Below are 20,322 nucleotides of genomic sequence, written 5' to 3'. Positions count from 1 at the left end.
AGTGCCTTGTTGTTCACCACTGATGCAGACCTTTGGAAAATCTACATTTTAAAAAGTCTAATAAGCCCATGTGATATAGCTATACCATCACAATAAATCCATTATATATTTTATAGGAAGAAACCCAGAGAAGAAACAGGCTCTGAGAGGTGGCCAGTCCTCTTCTGGCTGTGCCAGGTGGGGATTATAAGACTACATGGCCATTAAGGCCCGATCTTTCTTCAAGATGTTCAAACATTCATAGATGACCAGCAGGGTCAAATAATAATCACAGTGGTTATAGAGGGTGCAACAGGTCAGCACCTCAGGAGTAAATGTCAGTTGGCTTTTCATAACCCAGAATTCAGAGGTCGAGACAGCAGGTGCGGTAGAGATAGACACAGAGAGAGAAATGATTCCAAAACATATCAAATTTTGGTAAACTCAATTATCTATTGGGTGAACATATGTTTCCAATGCCAAGAAAGCCCTTTGAATTTAATTGAAATAGAGAGAGAGAGAGAGAGAGAGAGAGAAAGACAGCAAACCAGTGACTCAGCCCCTTTAATAAGGTCAGAGGCAGATAATCCCGGTGGAGAGAGGGGAGCTGGCCAGGCAGAGACAGCAAGTGTGTTTCGCCACTCCAGTGCCTTGTCTTTCACCACTGATGCAGACCTTTGGAAAATGTACATTTTAAAAAGTCTAACTCCATGTGATATTGCTACACCAACACAATAAATCCATTATATATTTTAGACAGGTCCAAAGAAACATGATATAATTTTTTTTTGTCTATTACAGAAGAACAGAGTAGTATACTCTGAGTTGTCCTTATGCTAGGCCCTGACCTGGCTATGCCATATGGCTGTGGGCTACATTAGTTAATTTAGCAGACAAGATTTGCTTAGAATTCTATGGCGTTATTTTATAGTATGAAGAATAAAATTGAACGTAGCTGAATAATATAGAAAGGATATTTTCTCTAAACAATTTGAGGGAGTGCGTGCACAGCTATTCTGTGTTGAGTGGTTAACAAAGAAGCATGTCCTCGTATTATGTTTAATTTTGAGTTATTTATGACACTTTAGTTGTGATACAAACACTGGGTTACATGTTTTAATGTTTAATACATTCTAAGGCTGCATGATGAGACTCTAATGATGATTTGAAAAAGGCATGCGCTCTGCTTTGTTTTTTTTGCTCAGGTTGCACACACTTCATCAGTCTCTCATTCACTATTTGACAAGCAATTGATAATGCTTCGAATTTCACAGCGGCATCCCCTTTGTGTGGCCGTAATGGCCTCTAAAAAAATGTATGCATTTTGCGGCTAGTGGCCGTTGTGCCCTTGGGCTGAATATAGTCATTATAATTCATTTTTCCCGGCTGCCTGCTCCAAAGCACCTCTTACTCACATGGCTCCCTCAGATAGCTCAATTCTCATTATCCAATGCCGGTCACGTGATCGAGTCTTAAATAGTTTACCACCCAGCACATACACATAGCCTACACCTATACACACACAGAATCATTCAAATGTATTGTATAAAGCCCTTTTTACATCAGCATTCGTCACAAGAAACCCAACCTAAAACCCCAAACAGTAAGCAATGCAGATGTAATAGCACGGTTGCTAGAAATAAAACACCCAAGAAAGACAGGAAGCTGGGAAGAAAACTAGAGAGTAACCAGGCTCTGAGATGTGTCCAGTCCTCTTCTGGCTGTGTACTGCCAAATTCTCTAAAATGACATTGGTTGCGGCTTATGGTAGAGAAATAAACATTACATTCTGTTAACAGCTCTGGTGGACATTCCTGCAGTCAGCATGCCAATTGCACACTCCCTCAAAAACTTGAGACATCTGTGGCATTGTGTTGTGTGACAAAATTGCACATTTTAGAGTGGCCTTTTATTGTCCCCAGCACAAGGTGCACCTGTGTAATGATCATGCTGTTTAATCAGCTTCTTGATATGCCACAGCTGTCAGATGGATGGATTATCTTGGCAAAGAATAAATGCTCACTAACAGGGATAAACACATTTTTGCACAACATTTGAGATAAATAAGCTCTTTGTGAGTATGGAACATTTCTGGGATCTTTTATTTCAGTTCATGAAACATGGGACTAACACTTTACATGTTGCATTTATATTTTTGTTCAGTGTACATAATGCAAGACACAATAAAAAAACACAACCTCCTTTGAAAAAGCAGGATGTTTTAATACAACAATCATCAAATCCCATAAAACCTGGTTGTTGGTTGTTTCTCTTCAGAAGTACATTTTTATTGGATTCAGAGTAAAGTTACGACAGTATACAAGCATGAAATAGACTTTGTTATGCTTATTTTTTTGCATATAAGATAGCAAAGTGCATTTTCTTGTATTTAACTATCATTCCTGTGTTTGAGCATTGGCACTTGTTTCATTGAGAAGCCATACAGTTATACATGATAATAACAAAATAAAGACAACATTTTCTGAGATAGTCATCCAAGCACAGCTTGAGTGCCAGTCTGTTTGTGCTATCATTCCAACTTCTTGTCACTCACTTTCATGTCAAACATTTGGCTTGACAATACCAGCAATGGAGTATGCAAGAACACAAACAGATCTGAGACCAGGCTAATCCAATATAATGGACCAGACCAGTTTCATTGGGTTTATGGGTCCAACTGCTTGCATATGTCTTGCAGATGTCTTGGCCTTGTGTTTTCAGGAGTAGAGGATAATGCAGGAGAAGAAGCCATGCAAGGGGAGGGAGCAGGAGGAAGTGGTTGAGCACAGTAAATTTTAAAAGCGGGCGCGGATACGCTCCAGAGGGTCGGTTTCCCACAACTTGGGGTCCCAGGCCTGGAACCAGCCGGTGAAGGTTGGTGGTTCCATTCCCTGCTTGATCGTAGTGATGGCAATGCCCCGGTGACCAGAAGGGTCCGAATCCACATAGTCTTTGGCTGAAAGACAAGAAGAAAGCTCTACATTAAGCCTCATAGATCAGTTTCACAAACTCGGTCTTGGCCTAGCACTACACAGCTGATTCAAATGATCAACTCATCATCAAGCTTTGATTCTTTGAATCTGCTGTGTAGTGCTAGGGAAAAAAACTAAATGGGGGGGCCCAGGACAGAGTTTGGGAAATCCTGCTATAGATTGACACTTTTTGTTAGTGACTACACTGAGGTAGTGATAGCGTGTATGCATCAACAATGGCCAATAGATTATTAATCAATCGTACCAATTTTTGCTGATCCGGTCCTCTCCACCTCATTGGCTTCGTTGCCGATCCAGAGGAAGATCTGTAAAAGTAATATAACAATTAGAATGACTAGAACGGCCATTCCCATTCAAATCAATGCTCCTTGATGGGTGGAGCGGCGGCCATATTGGGTGTACCCATGCCAGGAAGTATGTCATTCTATTTCTATGGCTTCAACCCTGCACCCTCAGGGGATCATGGGATAGGGAAACAATAAAAGCAGAATGTGGAGAGGGATTGGAGGATTGGACCACTTCCTTTAAAAACTATCATGGCAGGACTTCAGTTGTATCAGAGCCACTGGGATCATGTGGATTATACTGTATAATGGTCTTCAACATCAGGCCAAGACCCTACCTGATCCCAAGTGTCCAGAAGCATGACGTCATCAGTTGCCAAGTCTGACTGGTTGAAATCTCCAGGCACCTCCTCAGCCTGAGAGAGAGAGAGATGAATACAGAGTATCCTTCACAAGAAAATATTCCATCCCTACACTAAGAGAAATCCCCCCTCTACTCACTATGAGCCTGCCAGTCTTGTTAGAGCAGCCAAACAGGCGTGGTGGCTTAACCATCTTCTGCAGGCTCCTAGAGGTCTGGTACTCCTTCTTCCCTCCCAGAGCAGACCAGAACCCAGCTGGGGAAGGATGCAGAACAACACAATATGGTACATCAGAAACACTCATCATACCAGTATGGAAAACAAGTTTAATTCAATGCAAATTAAGGGAAATCTGAAAAATTTACTATAAAGCGGCCGGCAATGATATTTGCCTCAAAAACAAAAAGTAGATATAGAAAAACACAAGAATAAATTGAAGTGAGTAATTTTGTAATGACTGTTCACATGTATTATTTGCTAATAGAAGTGCTACAATAAACGTATTTAAAAGAGAAAAACCTAATGTAAATGAATCCTATCATCACTAAAATATGTTATGCCTGTGATTAGGTGTAAGACTAAAACACCCACCTTGCTCCTTGCCCTCTGACACCTCAGTGACACTTCCTCCTCCCAGGAAAGAGGTGACGTATTGGGCTGCAGCCAGCTCCTCCTCAGTGGCCCCCACTCCCCTCCACAGGAACACAGTGTTAGGGGACTTCAGCACAAACACATCATTGGTGTTCAGGAATGCAGCAGAGGGCTCCACCTGGATAGGAGAGAATGGGAGCGAGGGAGTGATAGCGAGAGAAAGAGAAGTGGTGAGGTACTCATATCCTATAATCCTCCTCAGTTACTTTATTAACTGGCAAAATATACATTTTTCCTTTCTCATATTCCTTATGTAACTTCATAACTTCTGCCCTAATTTAAAGTAATCAGGATCATAAAAAATATCAGTGTTAGTACTGTAGTTTGTGTATGTTGTGTGATCACCTAAACCTACATAGGCCTTCAGTGTGTGTGTGTGTGTATGTTGTGTATATGTATGCAACCAATACATTTTGATTTGATTTGTATATGTTGTATGACTGACTGACCTCTACAGCCCGTGTGGCCCTGGTGGAGCTTTGGCGGATGTGGAAGAGGCGTGTGGAGCCCACCCTGCTCTGGCCCCCCTTACGGGACGTCCCCCCCAGGTGGATCACCATGGGCTTCCCCTTGAACAGACTCATCAGGTGGGCCGGCTCCTGGCCCTGAGTCACACGCACCTGGAGGAGAGAGTAGGAGAGGAGACACTTCAGCACATCCGTCAAACCACAGAATAGGATCGACACACACACACACACACACACAAGAGGCTGGAACCTGCACAGGGTCAGCCACAGAGCAGTGCCTCTGGAGCCTTCACAAGTCCAACCATTTAAGTCAAGAAAATGATATACAGAGAACCCCTTTTTATGACATATGTGATGTGATTAAATCAGATTAAATATATCTGTTATGAATAGTGTCTGAATTAGTATTTTACCTGGACAGGAGACCCTCCCATGGAGTCATCCAGCCTGACAGTCAGGAAGGCAGAGGCAGCCAGCTCATCCTGAGTACACTTCAGCCCCTGCCTGCAATCATCAATCAATCAATCTTACAGTGATATGAATAGGGACAAACACAGAGAACGGATGTGCTCCTGCCTCCTGCAGAGCTAGGCCTATAGCTTAAGCCTGATTATGTCTCCCTCTTGTGGCGACATGGTGAACAATACTCACCAGGTGTATATGATGTGCTGCTCCCTGCCTCCCAGGCGGTAGCTGTACAGTACCAGGTAGCAGTCACCTCCATAGAACTGGCCATAGCTGGAGGAGTCCACTGGCACCTGGTCACCATCCTCCACACGCCACACCTGAGGAGGAGATCCATCTCCTTTACATTACGACATACACTGAGTGTACAAAATATTAATAACACATTCCTAATATTGAGTTGCACCCCAACTTTTACCCTCAGAACTGCCTCAATTCGTCAAGCATGGACTCTATAAGGTATCGAAAGCGTTCCACAGGGATGCTGGCCCATGTGGACTCCAATGCTTCCCACAGTTGTGTTAAGGATGTCCTTTGGGTGTTGTACCATTCTTGATAGGGGCGCAACTTTGGTTTTAGAAGTGGGGAGACAAGTTACAAGAGTGCTCCACATCCCACCAGCAGAAATAGCCTGGCAGCTGGCAGAAAGAGGTGGCATGACACCAGAAATGAAACCTAATGTGTTCATAATGTTTTGTACACTCACTGTACTTCTCCCAGTGTGTCATGTTCTACATTAAACACACCAGGAGTAGTAGAGTTAGATCAGTATTTCCCTAACCTCTCCTCCAGTACCTATGCAAAAGATACATTTCAATTGAATGCATTCAGTTGTACAACTGACTAGGTATCCCCTTTCCCTTTCCCTGCCAGTGCCACTTGTTTTAAATAGTCCTGAGTTAGATCATCGTATGTCATCACTACTATCTTCCAGCCGTACCTGAACCTTCCCGGATCCGTCATCCACCATGCCGTGTTGGGCTGCCATGGTCTTGTTGGTGTGCAGGCCGGAGGAGTCAAAGGGGACCTGCACCACCCTGGCGATACGCCCCAAGCTGTAGGCCTGGCCTGGGCCCGTGGTCTGGTCCTTATCCTTCCAGTTACAGAAGAACTGCTTGAACAGGGTGGTCTCTCCTCCCCCTGGCAACACCTGGACCTGTAGAATAAAATAGAGTAGACTTCAAAGGACTTTATCAATCCACAGATCTGAGAGGATGTTGATGGGATATGGAGTTGTGGCTGTCATCGAATGCCATTCCCGTTATGTATGGAAAATGCCGGACCAGGGGGATTAACATGTGTTCTTCCGGAGTTGGCGGTGTTACCACTTGAGACTAACTTCCCAAACATGGGTACAAGTTCAGAATATTCAAGGCAGCAGTAGTGACGGGGGAGACGTTTGATGTAACGTTACCTGGGTGTGTCTGGGGTACTTCTTCTCCTTGATAAACTGCTCTGCGGCCTTCATGGCAGCATTGCGTTCAGCTGTGTTGGCACTGGGTCCTTTCCAGATGAAGATCTTGCTGTCCACTCCATTGTCCAGAATGTAACACTCACTGGGGGAAAGCATTTCTTGTTTGAAGGGGCTGGTCTGGGCCACCACTGATGCCTTCATGGAGCCTGCTGCATCAGAGATCTACAATAGATCTTTATTCATCAATATTATACAGCGACAACGGAAATGGATACTTTTGCTGTCACAGTGCGCAGCGCCATGCCATAACACAAACATGTCAGACTGGGAGCATCATAAGGCTGCAAATCTTTACCATGTAGAGAGCTCCTTTCTTCTGGTTGGATCTATCAACAGACTCGTCATCAGGGCTTCCTGCAGGGATGTTGGGTTTGGGCCCTAGAGCCTAAAAATAAACACAATCACAACAATGCTTCATGTCGTGAATAAGGGGAAATAAGTCATAGACAAGTTAATCAACTCTGCCTAAGAAGTCCCAGTGCACTCCTCTAAAAAGGTTCCAGCATTGCATAAAATACATTGTACATAGTTTGTGACCACCATGCAACTCCTTACCCTTTAAATGCATTGAATGAGATAAGATCGTACCACAATGTCTTAGCGTGCCCAGAGCGCATAATAATGCCAGATGCCAGTAACCATCCCCCTCATATTCTCTGACCCTTCCAATGTAACAGGGTCAGGAAGTGGTGGTGAAGGTGGCTATCTTCCCTCCGCGATCATCTGTGTGTGTGTCTGTGTCTGTGTGTGTGTCTGTGTCTGTGTGTGTGTGAGAGAGTGACTCACGTCGATGACAGCCTGTGGCTCTCCTCCCTCCTCAATCATCAGCAGCGTGGCACGGCCATTCCTCTCGTTGTCACGGACATCGATGGCCACCTGGGATGCCTTCAGACGCTCAAAGCTGTTGCACTCGCTGCCACACCATTGGAAGACGTCCTGAGAATAGAAACAAAAGCTGTCTGAATGGCCATGACTCAGACTAAGGGAAGAGACTCTTGCCTTTATGCACAGGGGAGAGTGGGTTAAATTGAGCCAAATGGGTACGTTAAGCCACCCTTGTTTATAGGAAACCATACACAAAATGTATAATTTGATAAAATATTTAGGAATAGGTCATCATTTCATGGAGTCTGTGAAGGAAGAAACCACATGGAAAAAGTGGTAAGCAAGTCAGGCCCAAAAAACATTTTTTTTTTGTGTTAGAGGTTTCATGATGCTTGTATCTAAACCAAAGTAGATACTTTTAAGAGTGTTCTATACATCAGCTGAGGCCTCTATAAGCTTAAATAAACCTAGCATGGAAGTGCATCCTTGTAGCTGCGTGGGTTAATTTAGTCAAAATGTTTGCCTTGGGGTAAGTTGAGCCAATGGTTGAGCCAATGGCAAGTTAAGCAAATTTAAGTGTTTTCTTTCCTGGGGTAATGCAAGGTATTATCGCTGGGATATGAGGTAACAACAGGACCTGGCCTATGTTAAAAGTGTTGAAAAAAATTGTTTGTCAGGTGTTAAGCCTGTGTTAAAATATGCTTAAAATTATTAAAAGACAAAAAAGCAATTGTGTTGAATTGTGTTTGGGGAAAAAAGCTAGACGTGGGTTTAAAAAGGTAGTGCTAATATTTAATTCAGCACAGAAATTTGTAGGCGGTTTAATTTACCCTGTCCAGGGGCTCAACGTACCCCACACCCTGGGTAAGCCGTGCCAGGAGACCACTTTTTTTGGACATGCAATGTTTTCAAGACGGTAATGTTTACATGAATTCTGATTATTCCCAGGGATACAGACCATCCTAAAATAAATGTAGATATCTTTGTTAGACAGAATACTATATTTCCCTTGACGGCGTGATGCTGAATGTACAAAATGGCTCAACTTATCCTACCCTCCCCTACTTATGCATGCTCATGCATGATCCACAAAATAACAACTGGAGTATTTTACAGCCCTTTCCTTCTTTGGAGAGAGAGGGCTGTAAAATCACCCTCATTACACATATGCAAACATTGTGCATGTGGGATCATTGTGTTTCTGCCTATGTGACAATCCCCTTATGTAGCATTGGCCAAGTTCAACACGTGAGTCTGGTTGAGGAGACTTAGTAACATATCATAATTTAGCTTAGTCACCGATAGGCTATCCCAGCCTCACCTTTCCTAGGTCGATGATGAAACAGTCTCCTCTGTTGAAGCTGGACCAGGACATGTCTACCTCCGTGGCCCTGATGGCCCTGCGGCCCTTGATGTGCAGCAGACGCTTGACGTTCATGTCGTTGGTCACCACGTGCTGGAAGCCAGAGGCCACCCCACCTTGCTGAAGGACAGAGAATGGAAATAATGTATCAGGTTAACGAAGCTAACAATAATACACATTGCTTATAAGAAGTTTATATATATTTATGTTACATACTGCATGTTAAACTCCAACGTCATTGTCAGCAACTTTGTTCAGAGTAGTAAGTAAACATTTACTTCCTTAGCTTCCTCTACTTGCCAATCCAGAAGCCAATGTAAAATCTTGCCAGACATGCAGCCATTTGGCTTTCTGGAATTAGACCCATATGTGTCCTCCCTTAGCCTGTCCATCATTTGAAACTCTCCATGGCAACCCTCTATGGAAAACTTTATCCACTGCAGATGCTAAAACTTAAATACACACATTACTATAAATAGCACAGTTACCTTTTTAGCAAATCCCTCTTTTGTGCATGTACAGCTTCAAATATGTGCAACATGTGTCATGACTTATTAGTATTTCAATACTTTGATGGGTGTGTTGCTGTTGTTCTCACTAGAGTATTGATTAATACACATTTTACCATCCTTTAACTGGACGCTGGTAATCAATAGCTGTGAAATTGAGTCTCATTAGTCAAGAAGTTCAAATGGGACTCCACTCTACTTACCAATACTTAACCTAATGATGAGAAACCCACGCACATTATTTTTGATAATTACCCTTCTCTTCAAATTCATTGGGGTTCAATGTCACTGACATACTTAGAGAAGTATAGTAGTGGGATGTATAACAACAGAGTAAGCATCTAAGTGCTGGAAAGGGAAAACAAAGCTATACTGGGGTTGTCATGCGAGACACAGCGAGACCTTCAGTCATTTTTAAAAGGATGTGCAGTACTGTATTTATTAAGGATCCCCATTAGCTGCTGCCTTGGCAGCTACTCTTTCTGGGGTCCAAACACATTAAGGCACTTACATCACACATAAAACAAAATATAAAACAATACATAATTGAACATAATTACACCACCACATATCTACAATACAAAATGTATAATAACACCATACAACAATATTACAATATATGTGTGTGTGTGTAGAGTGTGCGTGCTAGCGTGTTTGGGTATCTATATTTAACCAAGAAATACTCTTTTGAGGTTTTTCTATGGCGATCTGATCTAAGCTAATATGCCCACCTGTCTCTCTGAGATGTTATTCTGAAATATCTAACCTTGTACTTGATGCCAGACTTGAAGTAACCCAGGAAGGTGAGAGACTCGTTGTTCTGCACCTCTCTGAACTGGACCGGGCCTCCGCCCAGGAAATCATCCAGCTGGGTGGTAAAGATGGCCGCCGCACCTTTCTCATCCTGAGAACTCTCACTTCCTGTGGTATCAGCCAATAGAGACGTGGGGAGTTGAGGAAGAAGACCAATGGGAAAGTCCATATGAACATACAGAACGGTCTAGGGTGAAGTTTCACCTAGGTGCAGTTCTTGGGTCAGTTTAGCATTTGTCCTACTAATGGTTTAGGTTAGGATTGCTGATCCTAGATCTGTACATAGGGGTAAGTTCTCCCCGGAGCATACACAACAATACAAGGGAGGAACCTTTCAGTTAATTATCAAATAGATATGACAAGTGAACAGGCATGTATTTTTTTATAACCCTTATCACTATGTGGGCATTTCCTGCACGTATAGGATAATGGTTTAAGGCTAAGCCTGAGTGGCCATGGTGATAAGCTATATCAGTCAGGTAACCAGCTCTCTCTCTCTCACCCAGCCACATGTGGATGTAGTATGAGGGGGCGGCAGTGGTGTAGAGAAGAACATAGCAGTCTCCGGTGAAGAAGTTCCCGTGGAGCTGTTTAAGAACCGGCTTCAGATCCATCTTCTCCACGCGCCACACCTGAAGACCAGGCTCCTTCCCTGCAGTCTGAAATTCCTTATGGAACACCATGGTTCTGGAGAGGAGGAGAAACAAAGTAACATTTCATACTTGAGCTTGCCGTAGTTAGGACTTCAACAATGTTATGTAATAGTAACCAACCCCTATCTTGATCCACTACTATACAGGCCATCTAACTATTTCCGTCTTGATCTAATTCTCTCTTTGGTGAGTGCTATACAAGGTGACTGTCATTACCACTGACAAACACAAAAAACCCTCAGTGATGTCAAAGATATGATGGAAACGTATGGCTCTTTATCACCTGTTATGGAGGCCTTTAAATCAAATCAAAGTTTATTGGTCGCGTACACAGATTTTAAAATGTTATTGCAGGTACAGAAAAATGCTTATGCTTCTAGCTCCAACAGTGTAGTAATATTTAGCAATATAATAACAATACACACAATCAAAAATTGTACAAAATATCAGATTGAGCAATGTCAAAGTCTGTCCATAGAGCGTCTGTAGTGTGAAAGGTTAATCTATGGCGCTAATAATTGTCACCCATTCTCCCATTGCCGCTCTACTAACCACCGGTCCTGGCAACCCACATTATGTACACCTGGCAACCATCGTTACGCACACCTGCACCCCATCGTTATGCATACCTGGACTTCATCATCACCTGTATTACTCTCCCTTTATTTAGCCCTCAGTATTCAGGCAGTATTAGTTTTGTTTTCATGTCCAGTACGCTTCTCTTGTTTTTTATATCTTCATGTTCTTTGTTATTAAACTCACCAACTGCACTTGCTTCCTGACTCTCTGCGTCTACGTTACAATAATGGAAGTTGATGTACTAAAGTAGGTTTCATAATACACTACTGCTATGGTGTGCTGTCATATGTGTATGAGGATAATTGCTGTATGTCACAAGTAATGTCATATATGTCATATAGTTCTATTGAATCCTTATAGGATTCTTAATACACAACACAGGGCAAAGCTTCCCATTCTCAGTGAATGTTTTTCCTCAGGTAAACAGAGGTAATTGTTGGCCCACCGAAGAGAAAGCCATATGAACAGTATTATTTACATAAGACAGGTGTGTGTTCTGTGGAATGGCTCACCATAATGGCAGCAGATACCAGGGTGTCTGTTTTCAAAACAAATATTTGTTGGAGACCAATCGTTCTTTTCTTGGACAGTCTATCTTTACTATGGATGTCTTCCAGTCCACATCATTAAAACAAAAATGTTATGTGTGCTTGAATTTATAAACTCATGTCTTTATTACTGGAAGTATTAATGAGAGTATATCTCTCATATTGGACTTAACATAAAACCTGTTACTTTACTATTATTACTCCTTTATTGATAATTGTGTGTCTAACTAAGCTTTGTTCCAAATGGCACACTAATCCCTATATAGTGCACTACATTTGACCAGAGCCCTAAAATCTGTGTTGATCTAGGGTGGTGGTGCAAAGAGAGTGAATCAAGTGACCCTGATTGACTCATGGGAGAACTTGGAACAGTAGCTCTCTCCCTTTCTCTCCAAATTGACGGTATGGAAGACTGATCCTTTTCTCAACAATCCAGCAACTGAAAATGTACAGTACTTAAGTCCATTTCACCATACAAGCAGGAATTACATAATATCAATATAATTTTTCCTGCAGCCATGTTTTGATTGAAGCTTCTTGTGAGATTGGATAAGAAGAGACATTTCTCCCAAGGAAGGAATCTGTAAACATATGCCCATTTGTGACCCATTTGTTCCTCTAACCAATTATCCTCTAGTATTCCCCTAGCAGCTTGTTTCCTATGTGGTGCTACTGGATGAGTTCTGGGTTAATTCTGGTCGAGGATGACGCAACAAAACCACCTCAGAACACAGATGACAAAAACTATATGATTCATGACCCTCAAAAACAGTAAAGTTCCTACTTTTACAAAAAATGTTATGTAAGATTGAGACAAACATGATAAGAATAGATTATATATTTAATTCATTAATTAAATTCATATGAATTATCAGTCATTGGAATATTAAATTCACAATCTCATTGTGCAAAAAAGCATCAACATGCAGAGAGATACATGACAGAGATGGATTTATATTTTTCAATGTTCAAATCCTTGTCTATCATTTTTCTAACTCATATGCCAGTGTTTGTAACTTTCCATATTCTCTAGTCAACTTGTTGACACAGCAACTCAATTAAGCAATCAAATGGAGAACTGTAGCCTACAAGTCTTTTTATCTCTTTAATTCCGCTGCAAGATATGACATGACTCACAGTACAAGGAATGTTTTTGAGTAGGTTTTTTCCCCTCTTGGATTCATGTGATTCTAGCCAGCCGACACCCACTACAATTTAAAGGCACAGTGGCAGTAAATTCCCGAAATGATGAATGAAATAGAAGCGTATTGAAGTTCTATTTATTTTTTACTTACATTTTCAAACAAACAGTTATGTTTCACTACGCTTGGCCACTCTACACATTTTGAGTGAATTAACATATATTTAAAATAGCGAAAGACATCTAGCCAAGGCTACCTGATATGAGTTTACAGGGCAACTGCGATATGATAAAGAATAGATCTACCGGCAGCAACATTCTACTTCAATACTTAAGATTCTGATAATAAACAACTTTATAGTTTAGTTCTCGTCTCTAAAGAAGCTACAGAAGTGAGTATGTTTCCTATTTTCCATGAACATAGGCTTTCTTTTCTTTCAGATCAATTTATGTACTTATTTTACAAATCTATGTGTATCCTTATTGTATGAGAACAAGTTATAAAATGTTGTATTATATATTTTTTTTACCTGTTAGTAGAAAACTCTCGAAGATTAACTCAGCAGCAAAGTCAGATTTGGATGTTGTGTAGTATTCCAGATTCTGAAAAGATTGAATGTGAGAGAGGATATTATATAGCTGGAGGTCAGCGCCCGGGAAATAAGAGGCGTCTCCGGACGCGCCCCAACCCACTTGCAAGTAACAACACATAAACATACCACTATAGTCCTACATTGAGTAAGGTACCAGTCATTGGCAGCAGTGGCGGTTCTAGCTTGTATGGCTCCCTGGGCGAACCCCCACTTTAGCGCCCCCCCAACAACAACAACAAAAAGCACCATTCTGCACTGTAATTTTTATTCAGACAACAACGCAAAGAAATAATCATAACATTTAAAACTATATAAATATAAAAATATATACAAAAATAAGACTCATAAATATCAAAAAGTAACAAAGACAAATAGAAACAAATTGTAGTATATAAATACAAATAAAAAAGAGAATCAAATTATTACACTATTGCCCTATTGCTAACAAAAAACACACGTAAAACTAAATTGCACAAATCCTATATCACACAAATAGAATAACACACGTATAAAGAAGAGAACCTGATTATTACACTATTGCACTTCAAACAAGAAACACAAGCTAAATTGCACAACTAATTGCATTACTAATTGCATTAGTACTGTACAAAGTTAGAGGTGCGCTATTTGATAGATTCCCCCGCTCGCCCTACCTCGGGCTTCCAGTGGGGAGACCTGAGGTCAACCTACCTCTCCCCATCTCGTACTTCTGAGTGGGAGACCTTCCCAGGCAGTCGCCTGCCTAGCTCACATACTAGCATCAGGGCGCCCACTCCGATAAGGTTAATTGACCTACAGTCCCACACGGTGACATGATATCATTGACGCAACATGTAAATGAGCGATAGAAAACCGATCGCGCAAATGTCACCATTCAGAATTTTTTTGTTTAGTTTTGTGCGGGCGCCCAATGCCGCCTATGCCTAAATCCGCCACTGATTGGTAGGAATGGAGTGCAAAAAAATATTTGTATACGTATTTATGGAACTTTACAACTACTGTCACTGTATGATAAATTGCATACATGTCAGCATTTATTCACACACCAATGCAGCACAGATCATGACTATAACATTGCCATGTAATAAACTTGTATTCGTGTGTAATAAATCGTGTTTTGAGTTTTATTTTTATTCTGATTATGTAGGAGTATGGAATCTTTTTGCTAAGTGCAAAGTGGCATTTCAAACATGACAACAACTACGCCTACATAAATAACAAAGATGTTGAACAAAATGGTTCTTCAGAGAATAACTCTCTAGAGAATAACTTCATCTCTGCTGCTATGAGATTGGTGCCATTTTCTTATTTGCCACTGTCTGATATGTGTTTGTGCTATCTGGTATCCTTGGGACACTCATTCCCTAAACCCTAACCCTTACCTAACCATAACCTTAACCCTTATAACATTTCGACTTCAATGGGGGTAGGGAGGTCCCACGGATCCAATATAGCAAAGACAGTCTGATATCATGCTGTGTTCAGCTCATCTAAATACATCCTGGTACAGGACGTGAGCAGTTTCAATATTATTTTGTCAGGATCCTTTCTTCCATTGTGCTGTCTCTTACTCTGCTTAAAAAAGATGTGATCCAGCTGCAGGCGCCAAGGAATAGGCCTAGCATTTAGGGGATAAAAACAATAGTGAAGATTTTATTGTGAATGAAACTGCATGTTGAGGCACATTCATATGTATCCCTCAGATGAGAGAAATGTGATGCTTGGTTTAAGTTGCTCAGTATCCTCAAAGGAACATATTGAGGTTGTTACCAGAATGTGGAACTCATTCCTTTCTTTAACAATCAAACAGCAGCTTCTCAGGCCAAACACAATCAAACAACCTCTAACAACCTAACACGTAAAATACATACAGGTAAGACAGCATTCCCAGTCTCTTGTGGGCCCAGTGACCTCAGTCTACACCCAACCAGGGTTGGGGTCAATTCCATTTAAATTCCAGTCAATTCACAAAGTGAACCAAGTTACAATTCCAAATTTTCCACATTGAAAAGCATTGAAGATAATTGGAATGTCAGTGCACTTCCTGAATTGACTGGAATTGAAATGGAATTGACCCCAACCCTGCACCCAACAACTATTATTTGCTGAAATAGAGTATTTTGTTTCCCCTGACCATGCATGACATGAGTAGTTCAAATAAAAGTACATTATTTTGCTTCTTGACTGGCTGCATCACCGCTTGGTAAGACAACTGCACCGCCCTCGACAACAAAGTGCTACAGAGGGTGCTGCAGACGGCAGTCTCAATATTATTTTGGCAGGACACCTTGTCCCATTGTGCTGTCTCTCACTCAGCTTAAAATATGTGCTCCAGCTGCAGACACCACAGAATAGTATTGAGGGTATAATAACAATAGGGAATGCACCGGATTAAACTACTCAAAGACTTTAAACCTATTGTGAATGAAACTGCATGTTGAGGCACATTCATGTGTACCACTCAGATGAGAGAAATGTGATGCTTGGTTTAAGTTGCTCAATGTCTGAGGTTGTTACCAGAATGTGAAAATCATTCCTTTCTTTTACAATTAAACAACTCATAAAACAGAGTTTCCCAAACCTCGGTCCTTGTGACCCCAAGGGGTGCACGTTTTGGTTGTTGCCTTAACACTACACAGCCAATTTCAAATTATCAAAGCGTGATGATTTGATTCTTTTTTAAATCCGCTGTGTAATGCTAGGGCAAAAACCAAAACGTGCAAGCCTTGGGGTCCCGAGGGCCGAGTTTGGGAAACCCTTCCCTAAGAAAACATGTAAAATACATACATGTAAGACACCATTCCCAGTCTCTTGTGGGTCCAGCAACTCCACTCTACAACTACAGTGGGGAGAACAAGTATTTGATACACTGCCGATTTTGCAGGTTTTCCTACTTACAAAGCATGTAGAGGTCTGTAATTTTTTATCATAGGTACACTTCAACTGTGAGAAACGGAACCTAAAACAAAAATCCAGAAAATCACATTGTATGATTTTTAAGTAATTCATTTGCATTTTATTGCATGGCATAAGTATTTGATACATCAGAAAAGCAGAACTTAATATTTGGTACAGAAACCTTTGTTTGCAATTACAGAGAACATACGTTTCCTGTAGTTCTTGACCAGGTTTGCACACACTGCAGCAGGGATTTTGGCCCACTCCTCCATACAGACCTTCTCCAGATCCTTCAGGTTTCGGGGCTGTCGCTGGGCAATACGGACTTTCAGCTCCCTCCAAAGATTTTCTATTGGGTTCAGGTCTAGAGACTGGCTAGGACACTCCAGGACCTTGAGATGCTTCTTACGGAGCCACTCCTTAGTTGCCCTGGCTGTGTATTTCAGGTCGTTGTCATGCTGGAAGACCCAGCCACGACCGATCTTCAATGCTCTTACTGAGGGAAGGAGGTTGTTGGCCAAGATCTCGAGATACATGGCCCTATCCATCCTCCCCTCAATACGGTGCAGTCGTCCTGTTCCCTTTGCAGAAAAGCATCCCCAAAGAATGATGTTTCCACCTCCATGCTTCACGGTTGGGATGGTGTTCTTGGGGTTGTACTCATCCTTCTTCTTCCTCCAAACACGGCGAGTGGAGTTTAGACCAAAAAGCTCTATTTTTGTCTCATCAGACCACATGACCTTCTCCCATTCCTCCTCTGGATCATCCAGATGGTCATTGGCAAACTTCAGACGGGCCTGGACATGCGCTGGCTTGAGCAGGGGGACCTTGCGTGCGCTGCAGGATTTTAATCCATGACGGCGTAGTGTGTTACTAATGGTTTTCTTTGAGACTGTGGTCCCAGCTCTCTTCAGGTCATTGACCAGGTCCTGCCGTGTAGTTCTGGGCTGATCCCTCACCTTCCTCATGATCATTGATGCCCCACGAGGTGAGATCTTGCATGGAGCCCCAGACCGAGGGTGATTGACCGTCATCTTGAACTTCTTCCATTTTCTAATAATTGCGCCAACAGTTGTTGCCTTCTCACCAAGCTGCTTGCCTATTGTCCTGTAGCCCATCCCAGCCTTGTGCAGGTCTACAATTTTATCCCTGATGTCCTTACACAGCTCTCTGGTCTTGGCCATTGTGGAGAGGTTGGAGTCTGTTTGATTGAGTGTGTGGACAAGTGTCTTTTATACAGGTAACGAGTTCAAACAGGTGCAGTTAATACAGGTAATGAGTGGAGAACAGGAGGGCTTCTTAAACAAAAACTAACAGGTCTGTGAGAGCCGGAATTCTTACTGGTTGGTAGGTGATCAAATACTTCTGTCATGCAATAAAATGCAAATTAATTACTTAAAAATCATACAATGTGATTTTCTGGATTTTTGTTTTAGATTCCGTCTCTCACAGTTGAAGTGTACCTATCGGCAGTGTATCAAATACTTGTTCTCCCCACTGTATAAATTGCTGAAACAGAGTACTTTCCCCCCCAGGCATCATGCATTCTTTCTCCTGTTTTTTTTTTCTCCCACTCTCACAGTCATCAATCAGGATAGTACAGGTGTCTTCTCCTGCATGTGTTCATGTGCATCTATGGCTGACATATTCACAGAGTATCAAACATTAGGAACACCTTCCTAATATTGAGTTGCACGCACCCCAAACTTTGCCCTTAGAACAGCCTCAGTTCATCGGGCCATGGACTCCACAAGGTGTCGAAAGCGTACCACAGGGATGCTGGCCCATGTTTACTCCAATGCTTCCTTCAGTTGTGTCAAGTTGGCTGGATGTCCTTTGGGTGTGGAGCATTCTTGATACACAAGGGAAACTGTTGAGTGTGAAAAACCCAGCAGCGTTGCAGTTCTTGACACAAAGCGGTGCGCCTAGCACCTACAACCATACCCTGTTCAAAGGCACTTAAATATTTTGTCTTGCCCATTCACCCTCTGAATGGCACACAAAGTACATTCAGAAAGTATTCAGACCCCTTCCCATTTTCCACATTTTGTTATGTTATAGTCTTATTCTAAAATGAACGAAATAAAACATTTCCCCCAACAATCTACACACAATACCCCATAATGACAAAGATTTTTTGCAAATTCATAATAAATTCTATATTGAAAAACCTTATTTACATAAGTATTCAGACCCTTTGCTATGAGACTCGAAATTGAGCTCAGGTGCATCCTGTTTCCATTGATTGTCCTTGAGATGTTTTATACAACTTGATTGGAGTCCACTTGTGGTAAATTAAATTGATTGGACATGATTTGGAAAGGCACACACTAGTCTATATAAGGTCCCACAGTTGACAGTGCATGTCAGAGCAAAAACCAAGCCATGAGGTTGAAGGCATTGTCCGAAGAGCTCCGAGACAGGATTGTGTCAAGGCACATATCTGGGGAAGGGTAAAGAAAATGTCTGTAGAATTGAAGCTCCCCAAGAACACAGTGGCCTCCATCATTCTTAAATGGAAGAAGTTGGAACCACCAAGACTCTTCCTAGAGCTCAGCCAAACTGAGCAATCGGGGGAGAAGGGCCTTGGTCAGGGAGGTGACCAACAACCCAATGGTCACTCTGACAGAGCTCTAGAGTTCCTCTGTGGAGAGGGGGGAACATTACAGAAAGACAACCATCTCTGCAGCACTCCACCAATCAGGCCTTTATGGTAGAGTGGCCAGACGGAAGCCACTCCTCAGTAAAAGGCACATGACAGCCCGCTTGGAGTTTCCAAAAAGGCACCTAAAGACTCTCAGACCATGAGAAACAAGATTCTCTGGTCTGATGAGACCAAGATTGAACTCTTTGGCCTGAATGCCAAGCATCACGTCTGGAGGAAACCTGGCACCATCCCTATGGTGAAGCATGGTGGTGGCAGCATCATGCTGTGGAGATGTTTTTCAGCGACCCTAAGCACACAGGCAAGACAACTCAGGAGTGGCTTCAGGACAAGTCTCTGAATGTCCTTTAGTGGCCCAGCCAGAGCCCGGACTTGAACCTGATCGAACATCGAAGACCTGAAAATAGCCGTGCACCGACGCTCACCATCCAACCTGACAGAGCTTGAGAGGATCTGCAAAGAACGGGAGAAACTCCCCAAATATATGCGTTCCAAGCTTGTAGCGTCATATCCAAGAAAACTCGAGGCTGTAATCACTGCCAAAGGTGCTTCAACAAAGTACTGAGTAAAGGGTTTGAATACTTAGGTAAATGTGATATCAGTTTTTTATTATTAATACATTTGCAAAAATTTCTAAAAACCTCTTTTTGCTTTGTCATTATGGGGTATTGTGTGTAGATTGACGAGGGGGAAAAAACTATTTAATCTATTTTATAAATAAGGCTGTAACGTAACAAAATGTTGAAAAAGTCAAGAGGTCTGAATACTTTCAGAATGCACTGTACACAATCCATGTCTCAATTGTCTCAAGGCTTAAAAAGCCTTCTTTATCCTATCTCCTCCCCTTCATCTACACTGACTGAATGGATTTAATAAGTGACATCAATAAGGGATAATAGATTTAACCTGGATTCACCTGGTCAGTCTATGTCATGGAAAGAGCAGGTGTTCTTAATGTTTTGTATACTCAGTGTACATCTATGAACATTTATGTGAAAACAATCAACCACGTTACAGCAGTGCAATTCCACCTGCAGAAATAGCCTGGCAACTGGCAGAG

The 20,322-nt window shown here is 42.0% G+C and overlaps 1 protein-coding gene across 1 annotated transcript; it reads right to left on the bottom strand.

The window, feature by feature from the left end:
• Positions 1-2,125: 2,125 nt before the first annotated feature.
• Positions 2,126-13,701, bottom strand: scinla (scinderin like a). Its single transcript, XM_039001982.1, has 16 exons — positions 13,637-13,701; positions 10,688-10,872; positions 10,139-10,293; positions 8,822-8,983; positions 7,462-7,611; positions 6,971-7,060; positions 6,616-6,837; positions 6,142-6,357; positions 5,388-5,521; positions 5,150-5,240; positions 4,719-4,889; positions 4,210-4,387; positions 3,758-3,873; positions 3,595-3,672; positions 3,217-3,277; positions 2,126-2,935 (listed from the first exon to the last, which is right to left on the bottom strand). The coding sequence occupies exons 2-16, from the start codon at positions 10,866-10,868 to the stop codon at positions 2,775-2,777; spliced, it is 2,166 nt and encodes a 721-aa protein (XP_038857910.1). The 5' UTR covers positions 10,869-10,872; positions 13,637-13,701; the 3' UTR covers positions 2,126-2,774.
• Between the last annotated feature and the right edge of the window lie 6,621 nt (positions 13,702-20,322).

The sequence above is a fragment of the Salvelinus namaycush genome, chromosome 10 (assembly GCF_016432855.1).
Source record: "Salvelinus namaycush isolate Seneca chromosome 10, SaNama_1.0, whole genome shotgun sequence".
Classification (NCBI taxonomy): Eukaryota; Metazoa; Chordata; class Actinopteri; order Salmoniformes; family Salmonidae; genus Salvelinus; species Salvelinus namaycush.
This window is presented reverse-complemented; position numbering and strand designations above follow the sequence as displayed.

Bases quoted from the DNA above. Each gene is read 5' to 3' on its own strand.
- scinla (XM_039001982.1), bottom strand. From the start codon at position 10,868: ATGGTGTTCCATAAGGAATTTCAGACTGCAGGGAAGGAGCCTGGTCTT. The intron at 4,890-5,149 runs GTAAAATACTAA...TCTCTCCTCCAG, and splicing joins TGGGAGGGTCTCCTGTCCAG to GTGCGTGTGACTCAGGGCCA. The intron at 3,874-4,209 runs GTGGGTGTTTTA...ATCCTTCCCCAG, and splicing joins GTCAGAGGGCAAGGAGCAAG to CTGGGTTCTGGTCTGCTCTG.